Here is a 14652-nt window from a genome sequence, read left to right as displayed (position 1 = left end):
TGGTGCTGTTCTGCTTCGGGGCACTTCCCTTCCCCGGACAGCTCAGGTGATTAAAGTGGGGGTGGGTTTTAATTTTTTTTTTTTATTCTTTTCTCTTTTTCCCTCCCTTAACACTGTCACCTCCCTCCTCAGGGCTCTGAATGCCCCAGATTCCCTCATCTTATATCATGGAATGGTTTGGATTGGGAAAAGAGCTTAAACCTCATCCAGTGCCACCCCTGCCATGGCAGGGACACCTCCCACTGTGCCAGGTGCTCCAGCCTGGCCTTGGGCACTGCCAGGGCTCCAGGGGCAGCCACAGCTGCTCTGGCAATTCCAGCCCAGCCCCTGCCCACCCTGCCAGGGAACAATTCCCAATTGCCAAGATGCCATCCAGCCCTGCCCTCTGGCACTGGCAGCCATTCCCTGCCTCCTGTCCCTCCATCCTTGTCCCCAGTCCCTCTGCAGCTCTCCTGGAGCCCCTTCAGGCCCTGCAAGGGCTCTGAGCTCTCCCTGGAGCCTTCTCCTCTCCAGGGCAGCACCCCCAGCTCTCCCAGCCTGGCTCCAGAGGGGCTCCAGCCCTGGTAGATCTTTATGACCCCTTTGCTGTGTTGCAGTTTTTTACCCCAGGGGACACCAGGGCCTGTTTGGGGTGCAGAGCTGGAGTAGGAGGGGCTCAGTCCCTGTCCCTGTGTGTGGGTTTTTACTCCACTCTCACTCTCCAGGCTGATCCAGACCTGTGGATCTTTGGTGATGTTTGTGATGAGCATCTGAGTCTTTGCTCTTCTGCATGAGATAACTTGGAGAACTGAAATCCATGACAGGGTGTGTTCAAGGGGCTTGGAGACAGGGCAGAGTGTCTGCCTGGGTTTGTGGGGTGCTGGGTGAGCAGCAGGTCCCAGCACACCCCCACCTGCTGGAATGGTGCTGGTGCCTGTCTGGTACAGCTCCATCCATTCAGAAATGTTCCAGACACAGACAGGGGTTGGTGTCTGGACAGCTTTGGGACAAGGAAAACATTTGCTTCTGAGTTGTTGTCACTGAGTTTTGCGAAGCTGAGGCTGTCTAGTCGTATTTAAAAGGAAAGGAAGTGCAGTTGTCCTGTGTGAGGTGGCTGCCTGACATGAATGCTCCAGGGGCTGGAAAATCCCGGTGAGTGTGTTTGGTTCAGAGCTGCTGAGAGGCTCCTCTGCAGTGTGTGAGGTGTGGAGTGGCCACTGACCATGGCAGAAATGGCTTTGGGCTGTGCAGAACGGGCGAGCTGGAAGCATTCCATGCTTTTTGTCCTCTGGAGTAGGATTGGGTGGCTGCTCTTGGGGTTGTGAAAGGCCCCTGGAGCACCTGTGCAAGGCCAGGGGGGTTGGGAGCATCACTGGGGTGAAATGCAGGGTCCTGCCCTGGGTCACCACAGCCCCAGCAGCTCCAGGATGGGACAGGGCCTGGAAAGGTGGGAAAGGCCCTGGGGGTGCTGGTGACAGTCTGAGCATGGACCCAGGTGTGCCAGAGGCCGCTGCCACCTGGGTGTGTCAGCAGCAGTGTGACCAGCAGGGCAAGGCAGTGACTGTCCCTGTGCTGCCACTGCTGGGGCACCTCGTGACAGGAGAGACACTGAGGGGCTGGGGAGTGTCTGGGGAAGGGTCTGGAGCCCCAGGAGAGGCTGAGGGAGCTGGGCAGGGGCTCAGCCTGGAGCAAAGGAGGCTCAGGGGCCCTTGTGGCTCTGCACAGCTCCTGCCAGGAGGGCACAGCCGGGGGGGTCGGGCTGTGCTCCAGGGAACAGGGACAGGAGCAGAGGGAACGGCCTCAGGCTGGGCCAGGGCAGGCTCAGGGTGGGCACAGCAGCAATTTCCCCATGCAAAGGGGGCTCAGGCCTTGCCAGGGGCTGCCCAGGGAGCTTTGCAGAGCCCATCCCTGCAGGTGCCCCAGCAATTCCTGGAGGTGGCACTCAGAGCTCTGGGCTGGGGACAAGGTGGGCATTGGGCACAGCTGGAACTCGATGGTCTCAGGGATCTTTTCCCACCTCAGTGGTTTGGGAGAATGGATGAGGTTTGGAGGTCTGACAAGAGGAATTTGCAGTGAGGAATCCAGCTGTGCCTCAGGGATGTGCATTAGGAATCCAGCTGTGTCTGTTGGGTGTACAGTGAGAATCCAGCTGTGTCTGGTGAGTGTGCAGTGGGAGTCCAGCTGTGTGTCTGGATGTGTAGTGAGGAATCCAGCTGTGCCTCAGGGATGTGAATGAGGAAATCCAGCTGTGTCTCTTGGATGTACACTGGGAATCCAGCTGTATCTCTTGGGTGTGCAGTGAGGAGTCCAACTGTGTCTGTTGGATGTGAATGAGGAATCCAGTTGTGTCTGGTGGGTGTGCAGTGGGAATCCAGCTGTGTCTCAGGGCTGTTTAGTGGGAATCCAGCTGTGTCTCAGGGCTGTTTAGTGGGAATCCAGCTGTGTCTGGGTGTGCACTGGCAATCCAGCTGTGTCTTGCTTTGCCCCGTGTTTTTCAGCAGAGAGGTGGAGCTGGTGCAGAGCAGGGGCTGCATTCCCCCCAGCCTCAGGAGGTGCAGTGATCCCCTGGTTTTGCCCCAGTTTCTCAGCGTGGCTGGTAGCAAATCCCACTTTGGGATGTGTGCTCCCATGGGGCAGGCAGGGAATGTTTCTGAGTCAGTGGAGTGGCTGGAGCTGGAGTGTTACAGTGACACACATTCCTGTGTTAGTGTGGAAATCGTTCTTCTTGAATGAGATTTACATAACTGCTGAGTGAATCCACACGTTCCTGGTGAGGGAGGGATGTTTTGTGCAGTGAACTCCTTCCAGAGTGTGGTGCTCGTGTCCAGAGCCTCCATTTAGTGGAGTGGGGTGCTGTGGGAACTCAGCACAGCAGCCCTGATGTGCAGAGTCACCGAGACCACCCTTGGGGGGCTCGGAGGTCCTGGAATGTTGCCAGAAGTGTTTGGTGGCTGGACTTTGATCCTGCACAGGAGACGACACCTGTATGAGGATGGGAGGATCTCACTGTGATAAATGGTGAAGGGATAGGTTAATTATAGTGTGAAACACAGGTTTTAGACTCTTGGTACAGGGGGGTTCTAGAGAAACAAGATGGAGGAATTGGGGCGTGTCCTGTCCTTCTTCTTCTTCTTCTTGGCCTCCATCTTCTGTGGTGGTGGTGGCACTTTGGGATTGGCTCTTACTAAAAGTGCACTTGTCAATAAGGGTGAAAGGCATTGGGGAAAATAGGTAAATATCTTATACGTAGTTTTGGGTATAAAGATAAGTGACCGCCGTGAGGGCTCTCAGTGTGTCCATGGCTGACGTGCTGTGCTCTGTCAGGCCGAGAGAAAATCTTGTAGATAAAAACTGATAAACACTGAAGACCGAGAAAAAACCTGAAGACTCTTTTCGTCCTTTGGAGCGCGGGCTGTCCCAAGGCCATCCCGAGCCTTTCCAGGCCATCAAAAACAGCCGGGAACGGGACAGGGTGCCACGGTGTGTGTGAGCAGAGGGGAGGAGCTCTCTCATCCTCAGGGAGGCAGCAGCTCCTGCGGGATGTGCTCTCTGCATCCCCTCCCAGAGCCTTGGGGAGCTGCTGGCTGAGAGCAGAGGGAGTCAGCTTTGCTTGGATCACTTCCCAAGGGATTGGGATTCCAGCTGCCCTCTCCTTGTGTGGTTCCTGATTGCTGAAGTTTGTGGGGCTCACCTGTCCCTGCCAGGATGTCACAGCAGCTCCAGGTGTCAGGGCATCGCTGCCTCGCGCAGCCGATTGATCCTGGCGTTGTCTTCTGGATTTCTTTCAAATCTCTGCTTCAGTGCTGAGCCACATTTTCTGCTAATCAAATCCAATCATTGTCAGTGCTCATCTGGAGGGAAGTTCTGTCTCTGTGGACCTCCTTGTTTCTTGTGTTGACACCACCCTGGCTCTGCTCTGTGCTCAGAGCTTGGGGATCAGTACCAGGAACAGATCCTGATGAGGTGGAGGAGCAGCTCTGTTGTTTAATGGCCATTGCAGAGGAATCCCTGACTTTGGAATGCAGAAATGTTGGAAGTCATGGCTTTGGCTTTGTGTTCTGCTGTTTCAGATGCTTTGTTCTTGAAGGAGCCCTGTGATATTTGTGTGCTGTGAGGTGAAAATGTGTTGCTGTTTAACATTACAGGCACTGAGAAATGGGAAAACGATCCTTTGGGTGTAGTCTTTGAAAATCAAATAAATAGATCCAATGATCAATGAAGGTAAAGAAAATGTGTGAGTGAAAGAGCTGGAGAATTGCTGTTTATGGACCCTTTGAGCACAGAGTGGCCAAAATCAGGCACAAAGACCTGATTTAGAAAATGCTTTTATCCACATTTGTTAAGATTCTTGAAAGAGAGATGATAAGGCATGTGAAATATCTGTGAATGAATAATTTCTTCATTTCCTCACATCTGGTAGCTGATGGAGAAAGCAATTTTTATTTTCTGCTTTTCATCATGGCGGGGGTAAGGGATACTGGGGAAGGGATGGGGACAGCCTGTCCCTCCTGTGCCATTGTCCAGGAGCCACCAAGTCATCTGCAGGGCTGGAGCACCTCTGCTGAGAGAATTGGGATTGTTCAGCCTGGGAAAGAGAAGGTTTGGGGTGATCTCATTGTGGCTTTCCAGTGCCTGCAGAGAAAAATGGAGAAGGGACTGGGAGAGATGGCTTCAAACTGACAGGGAATAGATTTAAATTGGATACCTGGGAGAAATTATTCCCTGGCAGGGTGGGGAGGGGCTGGGGTAGAATTCCCAGAGCAGCTGTGGCTGCCCCTGGCAGTGTCCAGGGCCAGGTTGGAGCAACCTGGCACAGTGGGAGGTGTTCCTGCCATGGCAGGGGTGGCACTGGATGGGCTTTAAGTTCCCTTCCTCCCCAAACCATTCCATGTTGACCAAATCAGATAAAAATAGCACTTAACATCCTTTTGGATTTAGCTGGGAATGTACTGATTGGATCTTTGTAGCCGCTCTGTTTTGAGGTTCCCCCAGCTCAGCCCCACTCCTGGGACAGGATTTGTTTTGGGGAAGCTGCTGGGCACACTCTGAGCAGCCTTTGGGTGGCTTCTGAGGTTGGCTGGGACAGCTGTGAGTTCACATCACCTTCTGAATCTCTCTGTGCAGCTTCTCCATTCTTCAGATGTCTGATGGAAATAATAATTTGCTGTGTGCCAGTTTTGTGGTTTGGCGCATCTGGAGGTTGCAGCACTTTCCATGAGTTCAGTTTGAAGTGCTCCATGGAAGGATTTGGTCCCAGTGACGGTGGTGTGGCAGGAGGCAGCTGAGCTGCGTCCCTGCAGGGCAGGGGAGCCCATGTGGCTGCAGTTTTGGGGAGGGTTTCACTTGGTGTCACTGCCCCGTGTGACAAATGTCACTGCAGAAGGTGGCAAGGCTGAGGCAGAACTGAAAATAACTGAGGTACAGTAACAAGAGATTTTTAAACTGGGATTCTGAGTGAGTGACCCCTGAGGATTTGTAAATCATGTAAATATCTACTAAATAATTCACTAATATACCACTAATTTTTGCAAAGTGGGATGGCCACAGAATAGAAGAATTTAGACTGGAGGGGATTTCTAGAGGTTAATGTGGTGCTTTCTTCTGTCTGATTCTTAGATGAGATCTATAAAATATTCTCTTAGTTGAGATCTCCAGAATATTATCTTAGTTGAGATGTGCAGAATATTATCTTAGTTGAGATGTGCAGAATATTGTTTTAGTTGAAATCTCCAGATTATTGTCAGTTGAAATCTCCAGAATATTGTCTTAGTTGAGATCTATAGAATATTGTTTAAATTGAGATCTATAAAATATTGTTTTAGTTGAGATCTCCAGAATATTATCTTAGTTGAGATGTGCAGAATATTGTCTTAGTTGACTTCTCTAAAATATTTAGTTGAGATCTATAGAATATTATCTTAGATGAGATCTATAGAATATTTTCTTACTTGAGATCTATAGAATATTTTCTTACTTGAGATCTACAGAATATTATTTTAGAATAGAAATAAAGCATAATCCCAAGGTCCTGGTCCTGCTGGAAGTGGTGCTGCAGTACCAGAAGTCTTGGCTGAGGTCAGTGATGGTGGTGTAACATTCCAGTGCTGGTCACTGGTGGGCCATGAGCATCTGAACAGTTTTTGGGATTTTTTTGCCCTGTAACTCACCCAGCAGGAATTGCTGAGCCCCTTGCTCAGCCTGGCAGGGCTCTGTGCAGAGCCAGGACTGAACCCTGTGTGTAAACCTGCAGCATGCTGCGAGGAGCCTGCATCAGTGTGGGCGTTACTCATTTAAAAACTTTTTAAACTCCTTTTTAAAAGCTTGATAAACTCCTCCCTGCTGAGCACAGAGGTGCCTCAGCCCCACTGGGCTGCAGGGAGTGTGTAAACACTGAGTAGGAGGGGAGTTAGTGCTGTTGTGCAGGGTGTTGGTGGTGCTGGGACGCTGCAGTGGCACAGGGGAGGGCAGTCACCTGCTCCTGTCCCAGCATGTGCCTCAGCTGCTGGGCTTTGGCCTCCGGTCCAGAGTTGGGGTTTCTTTTTGAGTTTGCTTCCTCCTGTGTGCTCAGCAGCTGAGATTTGAGAATGAGGAGCAGGACAAGCGTTTTCCTGCAGTTTCAGCGTTTCCAGTCCGTGTCAGATACTGATCCCTGCTCTGGGACAGGGACAGCAGCCAGGGCACGGCTGGGGCTGGGCCAGGGCAGCTCAGGCTGGAGATCAGGGCAAGGCTCTTCCCCCAGAGGGTGCTGGCACTGCCCAGGCTGCCCAGGCAATGGGCACGGCCCCGAGGCTGCCAGAGCTCCAGGGATGCCCAGGCTGGGCTTGCTGGGGGCTCTGGGCAGGGTTTGGCTTTGGGATTGATCATCCCTGTGGGTCCCTTCCAGCTCAGCACATTCCATGATTGTGTGAGAGTGAGGGATGGGGGAGAAATTTGGGCAGCGCTGCAGGGATGGCCAGGGTGGGGTTGCTGGGGGGTTCAGGAGCTGGATCAGTGATCCCTGTGGATATTCCAGCCCAGGATGCCCAGGATGGGGTTGCTGGGGGTCTGGGCAGGGACAGGAGCTGGACTTGGATCATCCTTGTGGATCTGTTCTGTGCTTCTGTCAATTTATTTATCTAACAGTTTCAAGTTTATGCTTTATTTTTCTGTTCTAAATGACTCAGTTTTCATCAAATTAAAGTATTGGTTTTTTCTGCCTCATGTCGTTGTAACCTGTAAATTTGTAAAGGTAATTTACATTGTAAATTTGCCAGGTTTATACAGGAGATTCTCCTTGATTCCCACCTGAAATGATGCTGGCTCCTCATGCCTTGAGTCCCTCACCTGAAACCACTGTGAAATATGAGCAGAAACAGTTGTGTTAGGCTTTGTGTGTCTTAAAAGCAATTGCTGGTTGTTCCTCTCCTGTGCATGTATAAATGTAACACACAGCAATAAATCTGTGTGTAATAATACATGTGTGTGTATAATAATGAAAGTACAGAAATGTTGTAACTGCTGGGAGTGTAAAGGTAAGTCATCCTCTGGAGCTCCATAACCAGGCTCTCAGTGTGGAGCAGAAAAATGGCTCTAAACTGTGATTATAATAAAAATAGCAGCAAAGAAAAGCATTTCTCATGGCCTGTTCTCCCCTCTGTGCATAGGTGCGTTCCATGGATGAGCTGAATCACGACTTCCAAGCGCTGGCTCTGGAGGGACGGGCTATGGGAGAGGTAAGTGAGAGGCCTGGAGGAAAAAAATCTGTGTTTTGGGAGGGGGAAGAAATGAAATAGCAGCTTTTGGAGGCTGCTGGGTGAGTGTGATGCTGAGGGCTCTCTGTTCTATCTGTGTGTGTGTGAGTGTGTGAGTCTTTCTGTGTGTGGTTGATCCAACTCCAAACCTGCCGGGCCCCAAACCTGCCGGGCCCCAAACCTGCCAGGCCCCAAACCTGCCAGGCTGGAATCCATCTCAGAGGGAGGAACAGTTCAACTTTCACCTCTTGGCTCATCCAGCAGGAGAGAGTGGCTGCACAACAACAGCTCAAAATCCAGCTAGGGACAGGTGTCCCGAGCCTTGAGCAGGTTTATTTTGGGATTCACTGAGCTCAGCCCTCGTTGGGCTGTGGGGCATTGTCTGCTGCTCTGTTTCCAGTCCTGGCCACCTTTTTTTGGCTCTTGCAGAAAGGCCAGGGCTGTGTTCAATGTTTGGAGTAACTGGGCAGGGTGAGCCCAGGAGGGACAAGAGCAGGGCAAGATAATGGCCCTGCAGCTGGAACTTCACAGACCCCCAGCCAGAGTTAATTTAATCTCTCACAGTAGCAAGGAGGTGGCAGATTTAGGGGGAAATGCCCACTGGTTTTCTTGGAAAAAGGAGAATTTATCTGGTTTTGGAGTGACCTGAAAGAGTAGCTTTAGTTCCTGTAGGTTCCTGGAAGTTGGATGGAAAGACTTCCTTGCCTTGCCTGGTTCCTTCTGCCTTTAGTGAGTCCCTTGTGGAAGGACAGAGGAGAAAATCATGGCTGGTAGGAGGATGTTCATGTGTGGCAGCTCAGCTTGATGCAAGTCTGATGCTCCTCTCAAACTCAGACCAGTTTATTTCCTCCATGTTTAATCCATCCTGTCTGGTACCCAGTGCATGAGCCAGGTGTGAAAAATAAAAACCTTGGAACCCTGAAGTTGCTGTTTTGGAGAAAAAGAGCAAACCAGGACTGTGGTGTGGTGGGATTCATAGGGAAGTTCCCTCTCTCAGGTCAAAGACTTCCTTCCTTCCTTCCTTCCTTCCTTCCTTCCTTCCGCCACTTCCGCCACTTCCGCCACTTCCGCCACTTCCGCCACTTCCGCCACTTCCGCCACTTCCGCCCCTTCCTTCCGCCCCTTCCTTCCGCCCCTTCCTTCCGCCACTTCCTTCCTTCCATCCACCCATCCATCCATCCATCCTTGCTTTCCATTCCTGCCTTCCTTCTCTGCCCCTTTTCCTTTTTTCTCTTCCCCCTTTCCTTTTGTCTCTTCCCCCTTTCCTTTTTCTCTTCTCCCTTTCCTTCTTCCCCCTTTTTCCTCTTCTCCCTTTCCTTTTTCCTCTTCCCCCTTTCCTTCTCTCCCTTTTTTTCTGTAGAATAATCCAGGGTTAGATTTTGATGTGACTTGAGAGGAAAATCCATTTCCCCAGGTTGGATTAATTTACCCCAAGACCATTGACTAAGAGGAGGTGAAAATGATTTTCAGAGGAGCAAACCTGACATTAAAAACCTGCCTGAAGCTGCTGCACAGCAGCTGCTGTGCTCCATGTGCAGCTTGCCTGTGGAATGCTGGGGGTGGGAATGTTCTGAGTTGGTGACACCTCATTTGGGCAGGAGGTTCATTCCCAGGCTGGCTGGGAGCAGGTTCACAGCGAGCACAGAACTCGTTTGCTTGTCAGGACACAAGGTCACAGGGCTGGAATGCCTGAAGGAATTCCTAAAAGTGCTGAGTTCTCCCAGCTTTTGGTTTATTTAGGCATTTCTGAGAGGAGCCAGTTTGGGTTTGTGTTTTGGAGCTTTGCCTCCCAGTGATGACTCATTTTTTTCTCCCTTCTTGTAACTGTGATGCAGAAAGTTTTGGCAATGACATTTTTTTGTCACTGGGCTTTTCCACATGCTGGAGTGAGCTGGATTTTTTGGGAAAGGTGACATCTCACCCTTCTCTTTCAGCTAACCACTATTTCTTGTTTCTTTTGGGGCTTCTCTCCCTCAGTCTCACAGTTTCCATTATTTACCCATTGAATTTTCTCTGTATTTCTCCAAGGGTGATTTCAGGAGATCCCACAGGATCTGTTTTGGCTTTCAGGACCATGATCCTCACCTGGATTTTGTGCAGTTTAGATGCCTTAACAAGGCACTGGTGGTTTCCAGCCCTTCTGCTCCTGGAATGAGAAGGAAACTTGGGGAGAAAGTCAGAGAGTCTGAAATAAGTTGATAGTGGAGAAAGATGAGGAAGGGCATTTCTGCATTTAGTGTTAGATTTCTTTTATCTTCTCATTTCCTTGCTCCTTGTTAAGCACAGTCATGATTTCAGTGACGGAAGGAGTTTGTGAACACATCAGAGCAGTTTGTTAAAGAGCACTGTCAAACAGTTAAATCTCTTATCTATCCTGCTCTCAAAATGTAGATAATGCTTGGAGATCAACAGATATCCTTATCTGGGAGCATTAAGAATAATTTAAAAGCACCCACAACTTTCTTCTCTCTTGGGGTTGTTTCCATCCTCAGACTCCCAGCCTCACATTCCTGAATTTCCAGCAAGTGGAAGTGCAATATTTTCTCAAGCAGAGATTGAAAAGGGTCCCAGAGCCCCCTTTTCTCCACTGTGAGAGGTGAAAACTTTGTGCTGTTGGTAGTGACTGCTCAGTAATGCTAGAGCAGCTCTGGGGCAGGGGATGTTGTCCCTCTGTTCCATCACCTTGTCCAGGCTGTTCTGTGGGATGAAGAACTCACCTTGGAGCTTTGTCTGGCAGCCCCATGTGGGATTTTGGTGCTGTGGCTCAGCCCAGCACATCTGGCCCTTGATCCCACAGCCCTGGCCCTTATCTTTGCCTTAACACAAGTTCCTTTTCTCCCCACCCCCAGGATGGGAGCTGCATGTCTGCTTTTCCTCACTGAAATCCCTTGGGTTTCATTGTCCCTTTGCGGCAGGGAATGTGGCTGCAGCGTCTCTGGGGACACAGAGGGGCTCTGGGTGCAGCTGGGTTTGTCCCCAACCCTCACAGGCATTTGGAGTAGGTTGTGCAAAGTCTGTCTGGAGTCAGGAGCAGCTGGGTGAGGTGCTGGTGAAACTTAATCCGAGGGTGGGAGGAGGATGGGGACACAGAGCCATGAGGCAACTGGAGGTGCTTGACTCAAACTGGAGTGCTGGGGTAGCAGGGAATTGCAGCCTGCCCTGGAAGAGAAATGCTGGTAAGAAATAATTGTGCATTTCACTGAGAGTGTTGAATTCCTGCTGGGCTGCTGCCCTGGCAGTGCTGGGATCACTGAGTGTGGGCAGTGAAATTGCTGCAGCCCCTGGGGATCCTTGTAGGGGAACTGTGGGACATCAGGACCCGGAGAGGCAGGGATAGGGGTAGGGGACAGCAGCCATGGAGCTGGGCCAGGGCAGCTCAGGCTGAGATCAGGGCAAGGCTCTTCCCCCAGAGGGTGCTGGCACTGCCCAGGCTGCCCAGGGAATGGGCACGGCCCCGAGGCTGCCAGAGCTCCAGGGATGCCCAGGCTGGGGTTGGTGGGCTCCAGGAGCTGGATAAATCCTCTCTGTGGATATTCCAGTCCAGGATGTTCCATGATTCTATGCCCATGTCCATGGTTAATGCCACATTGGTGCAGCTGGGCAGCTTCTGGAGAAGCCCCTGCACAGGGACACAGTGCCAGTGGTGAGACTGGGGCTGGACACTTCTGCACCTGGATTAAAGAAAACAACCCCAAACCAGACAAAAATGAAGGAAAAAACCACCCCAAACTAAACCCCTGTGCCTCTGCTTGCCATGGCACTGATGTGCTGTGTTCCCATAAATTTATGATTTATTGGCCCCATAAATTGATGATTCATTGGCAGCTGGGGAGTCCTGGCAGTTGGGAATAATGTTTGGGTTGGGTTTTCCAGTTTCCCCAGTGTTGGCAGTGCTGAAAATGGGAGTGGGGCCAGGATGGAGATGAGAACAGTGGGATGGGGGTAGAGATGAGAACAGTGGGGCCAGGATGGAAATGGGAACGATGGGATGGGGGTAGAGATGGGAACAGGATGGAGATGGGAACAGTGGGGTTGGGATGGAGATGGGAACAGTGGGACTGGGATGGAGATGGGATCTGTAGAGCTGGGATGGAATCTATAGGGCTGGGATGGAGATGGGAACAGTGGGGTCAGGATGGAGATGGGAACAGTGGGACTGGGATGGAGATGGGATCTGTAGAGCTGGGATGGAGATGGGAACTATAGGGCCAGGGTGGAGATGGGATCAGTAGAGCAAGGCTGGTGATGGTGCCACAGCAGCTCCCCTGGCACTTCAGGAAAGTTCAGGGCAGGGTTGGGAGCAGATGGAGCAGAAGGAATGGTCAGACATTCCCAATCCTGTGCTCCCTTTCCTGTTCTGTCCCCAGAGCTGTGAGCAGTGTGAGTCCCAGAGCAGGCAGGGAATGCCAGTTCCTTGCAGGGCAGTGCCAGGGGTGTGAAGGGCTGGCACAGCTGGCACTGCTGCCAGGTGCTCCCCTCCCTGTGCAGGGCTGGCACAGCTGGCACTGCTGCCAGGTGCTCCCCTCCCTGTGCAGGGCTGGCCCCAGATAACATGTGCAGTACAAAGCAGGACCTGCACACACCCATGAACACCCTCTCTGCCTTCCCTGCCTGTTGCTGCAGACAAACCCAGCTCTGCCCTGCACAGATGGCTGCTTTTATCTTAATATTTGCTTTGTCTGAAGAGGATCAGTTTTCTTAATTTGTCTAATTCATAATCCCATCTCAGTGGGATCTCTGTGCCCTGGCTGCTGGAAGAATTGCTTTTGTTGATGATGGGTGAGTCCTCCCCTCCTCCCAGCTCTGCCAAATTGAATATTGGCCTAACTGGTAAGTCCTTTGTAAGAGGGCTTAGCAGGATTATTTTCATACTGGATAGGGTCAATTTTAATAAAAACCAGGGAATGAATAAACCACTCTGATTCTAAACCACTGCTTGTTCTTTTGAAATGTCCAACGTGCACAACTGCATGAGAGTCACTTAAAATACCCTTTTTTTCCTTTCTTCCATTGCAACTGACAACTTTCCCTGAGGAAAAATTCATTGTCTTAGCAGCCTGTTGCATAATTGCAGCTGATTGCTGCTTGCTAATGCTCTGTGTTGGTTGGAGCAGCACTTGACAGAACAAAGCCCCCTCCCCTGTTAGCATCTGTTAATACTGGATTTGGGGTTTCCCCGATATCTGGAAATAGCTCTGGAATCTCTGTGTGAGGTGAACTTCTCTCCTCTGTTTGTTTCTGCTGATGGTGCAGAACTTCCAGTTGGGAACTTGGTGCTTCTGGTGGGGAAAGGTTGAACTGGAGGGGACAGAGCTGGGGTTTGTGCAGGACACAGAGAGAATGAAAATGTTTTGTGAGCCTTGGTTGTGATTCACTGCAAAATTCAGAAGGTGTTGGAGTGCAGTTCTGCAGGTAAAGGTTTTGTTTTCCTTAGGGAAGGGGTAGAGGAGAGCAGGGCTGGATCAGCTGCAGATCCCTCTCCAGCGGGAAATGCCGGCACAGCCCTGGGTGTGCTGGAGAATCCCAGGGTGCTGTGGGTGGGGAGGGGTCTCAGAGCCCACCCAGTGCCACCCCAGGGACACCTCCCACTGTGCCAGGTGCTCCAGCCTGGCCTTGGGCACTGCCAGGGCTCCAGGGGCAGCCACAGCTGCTCTGACAATTCCAGCCCAGCCCCTGCCCACCCTGCCAGGGAGGAATTTCTTCCCAAATAGAAATAAAGGATGAGGGGGGTTTGGGCCCTGCAGGACAGGGCAGAGGCAGGAAAGAATGAGCAGAAAAGAGAAATTTCCAACCTTAGCAATTCCATTATTTTCTTTTCAGGGATACAGGAGAGGGACTGGGGACAAGGATGGAGGGACAGGAGGCAGGGAATGGCTGCCAGTGCCAGAGGGCAGGGCTGGATGGGATCTTGGCAATTGGGAATTGTTCCCTGGCAGGGTGGGCAGGGGCTGGGCTGGAATTGCCAGAGCAGCTGTGGCTGCCCCTGGAGCCCTGGCAGTGCCCAAGGCCAGGCTGGGCATTGGGGCTGGCATCACCTGGCACAGTGGCAGGTGGCCCTGCCCTGCAATCAGCTGCCATTGAAGATCCCTTCCCACCCAAACCACTCTGGCATTCACATTCCTCAATCAAGGATGGAAACCAGCACCAAAACCCATTGCAGCAAATGGAGAAAGGAAAGGAAAGAATGATTTCCTGGCTGGTTGCAGGTGCCCCCAGTGCCATTTGCCACAGGGGGTTTGTAGCCTGGCAAGGCCTGGTTAGAGAGGTTTGGGCTGTGCCAGGGTGGCCAGAGCAGCTGTGGCTGCCCCTGGAGCCCTGGCAGTGCCCAAGGCCAGGCTGGAGCACCTGGCACAGTGGGAGGTGTCCCTGCCATGGCAGGGGTGGCACTGGAGGGGATTTAAGGTCCTTCCCACCCAAACCATTCTGGGATTCACTGATTTTGAGCTGTGGCTGCAGAACATTTTGTGTCCTTCACTGTGAGGTGTTGTCAGGGGAAATGTTTAATTGCAGCTAAAATTCAGTTAAATCAGTTTGTGCTGCTTTCTGTTTAAAATTCCTTGCAATGCCATGAGCAGAGTTGTTATTTCTGCACTGTGGCAGGAGCAGGAATAAAAATAGCTGTGTTTGAAGAAATATGGGAATGACAGAAGCTTAAAAGAATTTGCAAGACACCTGAGGTGTGCTGGTGTTTATAAATACTGGAGAGCAGTGCCTTGGCGTGTCCCCCCCTCCTGGTGCAGATGGAGGAGCAGGTTCAGCTGTGTTTGCAATGATTGCTGCTCATGGCAGCCCCCTGCCCTCCCATTGGGGTTATTTTGGGATGGCAGGAAGGGGAGCATGGGGCAGGGTCTCTGCTTTTATCCTGGAGCAGCCTGAAACATGCTGAGGGTGTGAGGAGAAATCCTGTCTGGAATCGCTGCAGACTGATTGGTTTTGTAAACAA

General features: G+C 51.5%; 1 protein-coding gene across 1 annotated transcript in view; it reads left to right on the top strand.

Annotated features, from left to right (window-relative positions):
• The window catches only part of PUM1 (pumilio RNA binding family member 1), a 184299-nt gene that overhangs the window by 15104 nt on the left and 154543 nt on the right, over positions 1-14652 (top strand). Inside the window, exon 3 of the mRNA XM_054292450.1 lies at positions 7623-7691. Within this exon, the coding sequence (XP_054148425.1) occupies positions 7623-7691 (69 nt within the window). The remainder of the gene's footprint in view (positions 1-7622; positions 7692-14652) is intronic.

The sequence above is a fragment of the Melozone crissalis genome, unplaced genomic scaffold (assembly GCF_028551555.1).
Source record: "Melozone crissalis strain CALT ecotype California unplaced genomic scaffold, PUWL_Pcris_2 ptg000111l_1, whole genome shotgun sequence".
Taxonomy (NCBI): Eukaryota; Metazoa; Chordata; class Aves; order Passeriformes; family Passerellidae; genus Melozone; species Melozone crissalis.
The sequence above is the reverse complement of the archived record's forward strand: the minus strand, read 5'-3'. Positions and strand labels throughout refer to the sequence as shown.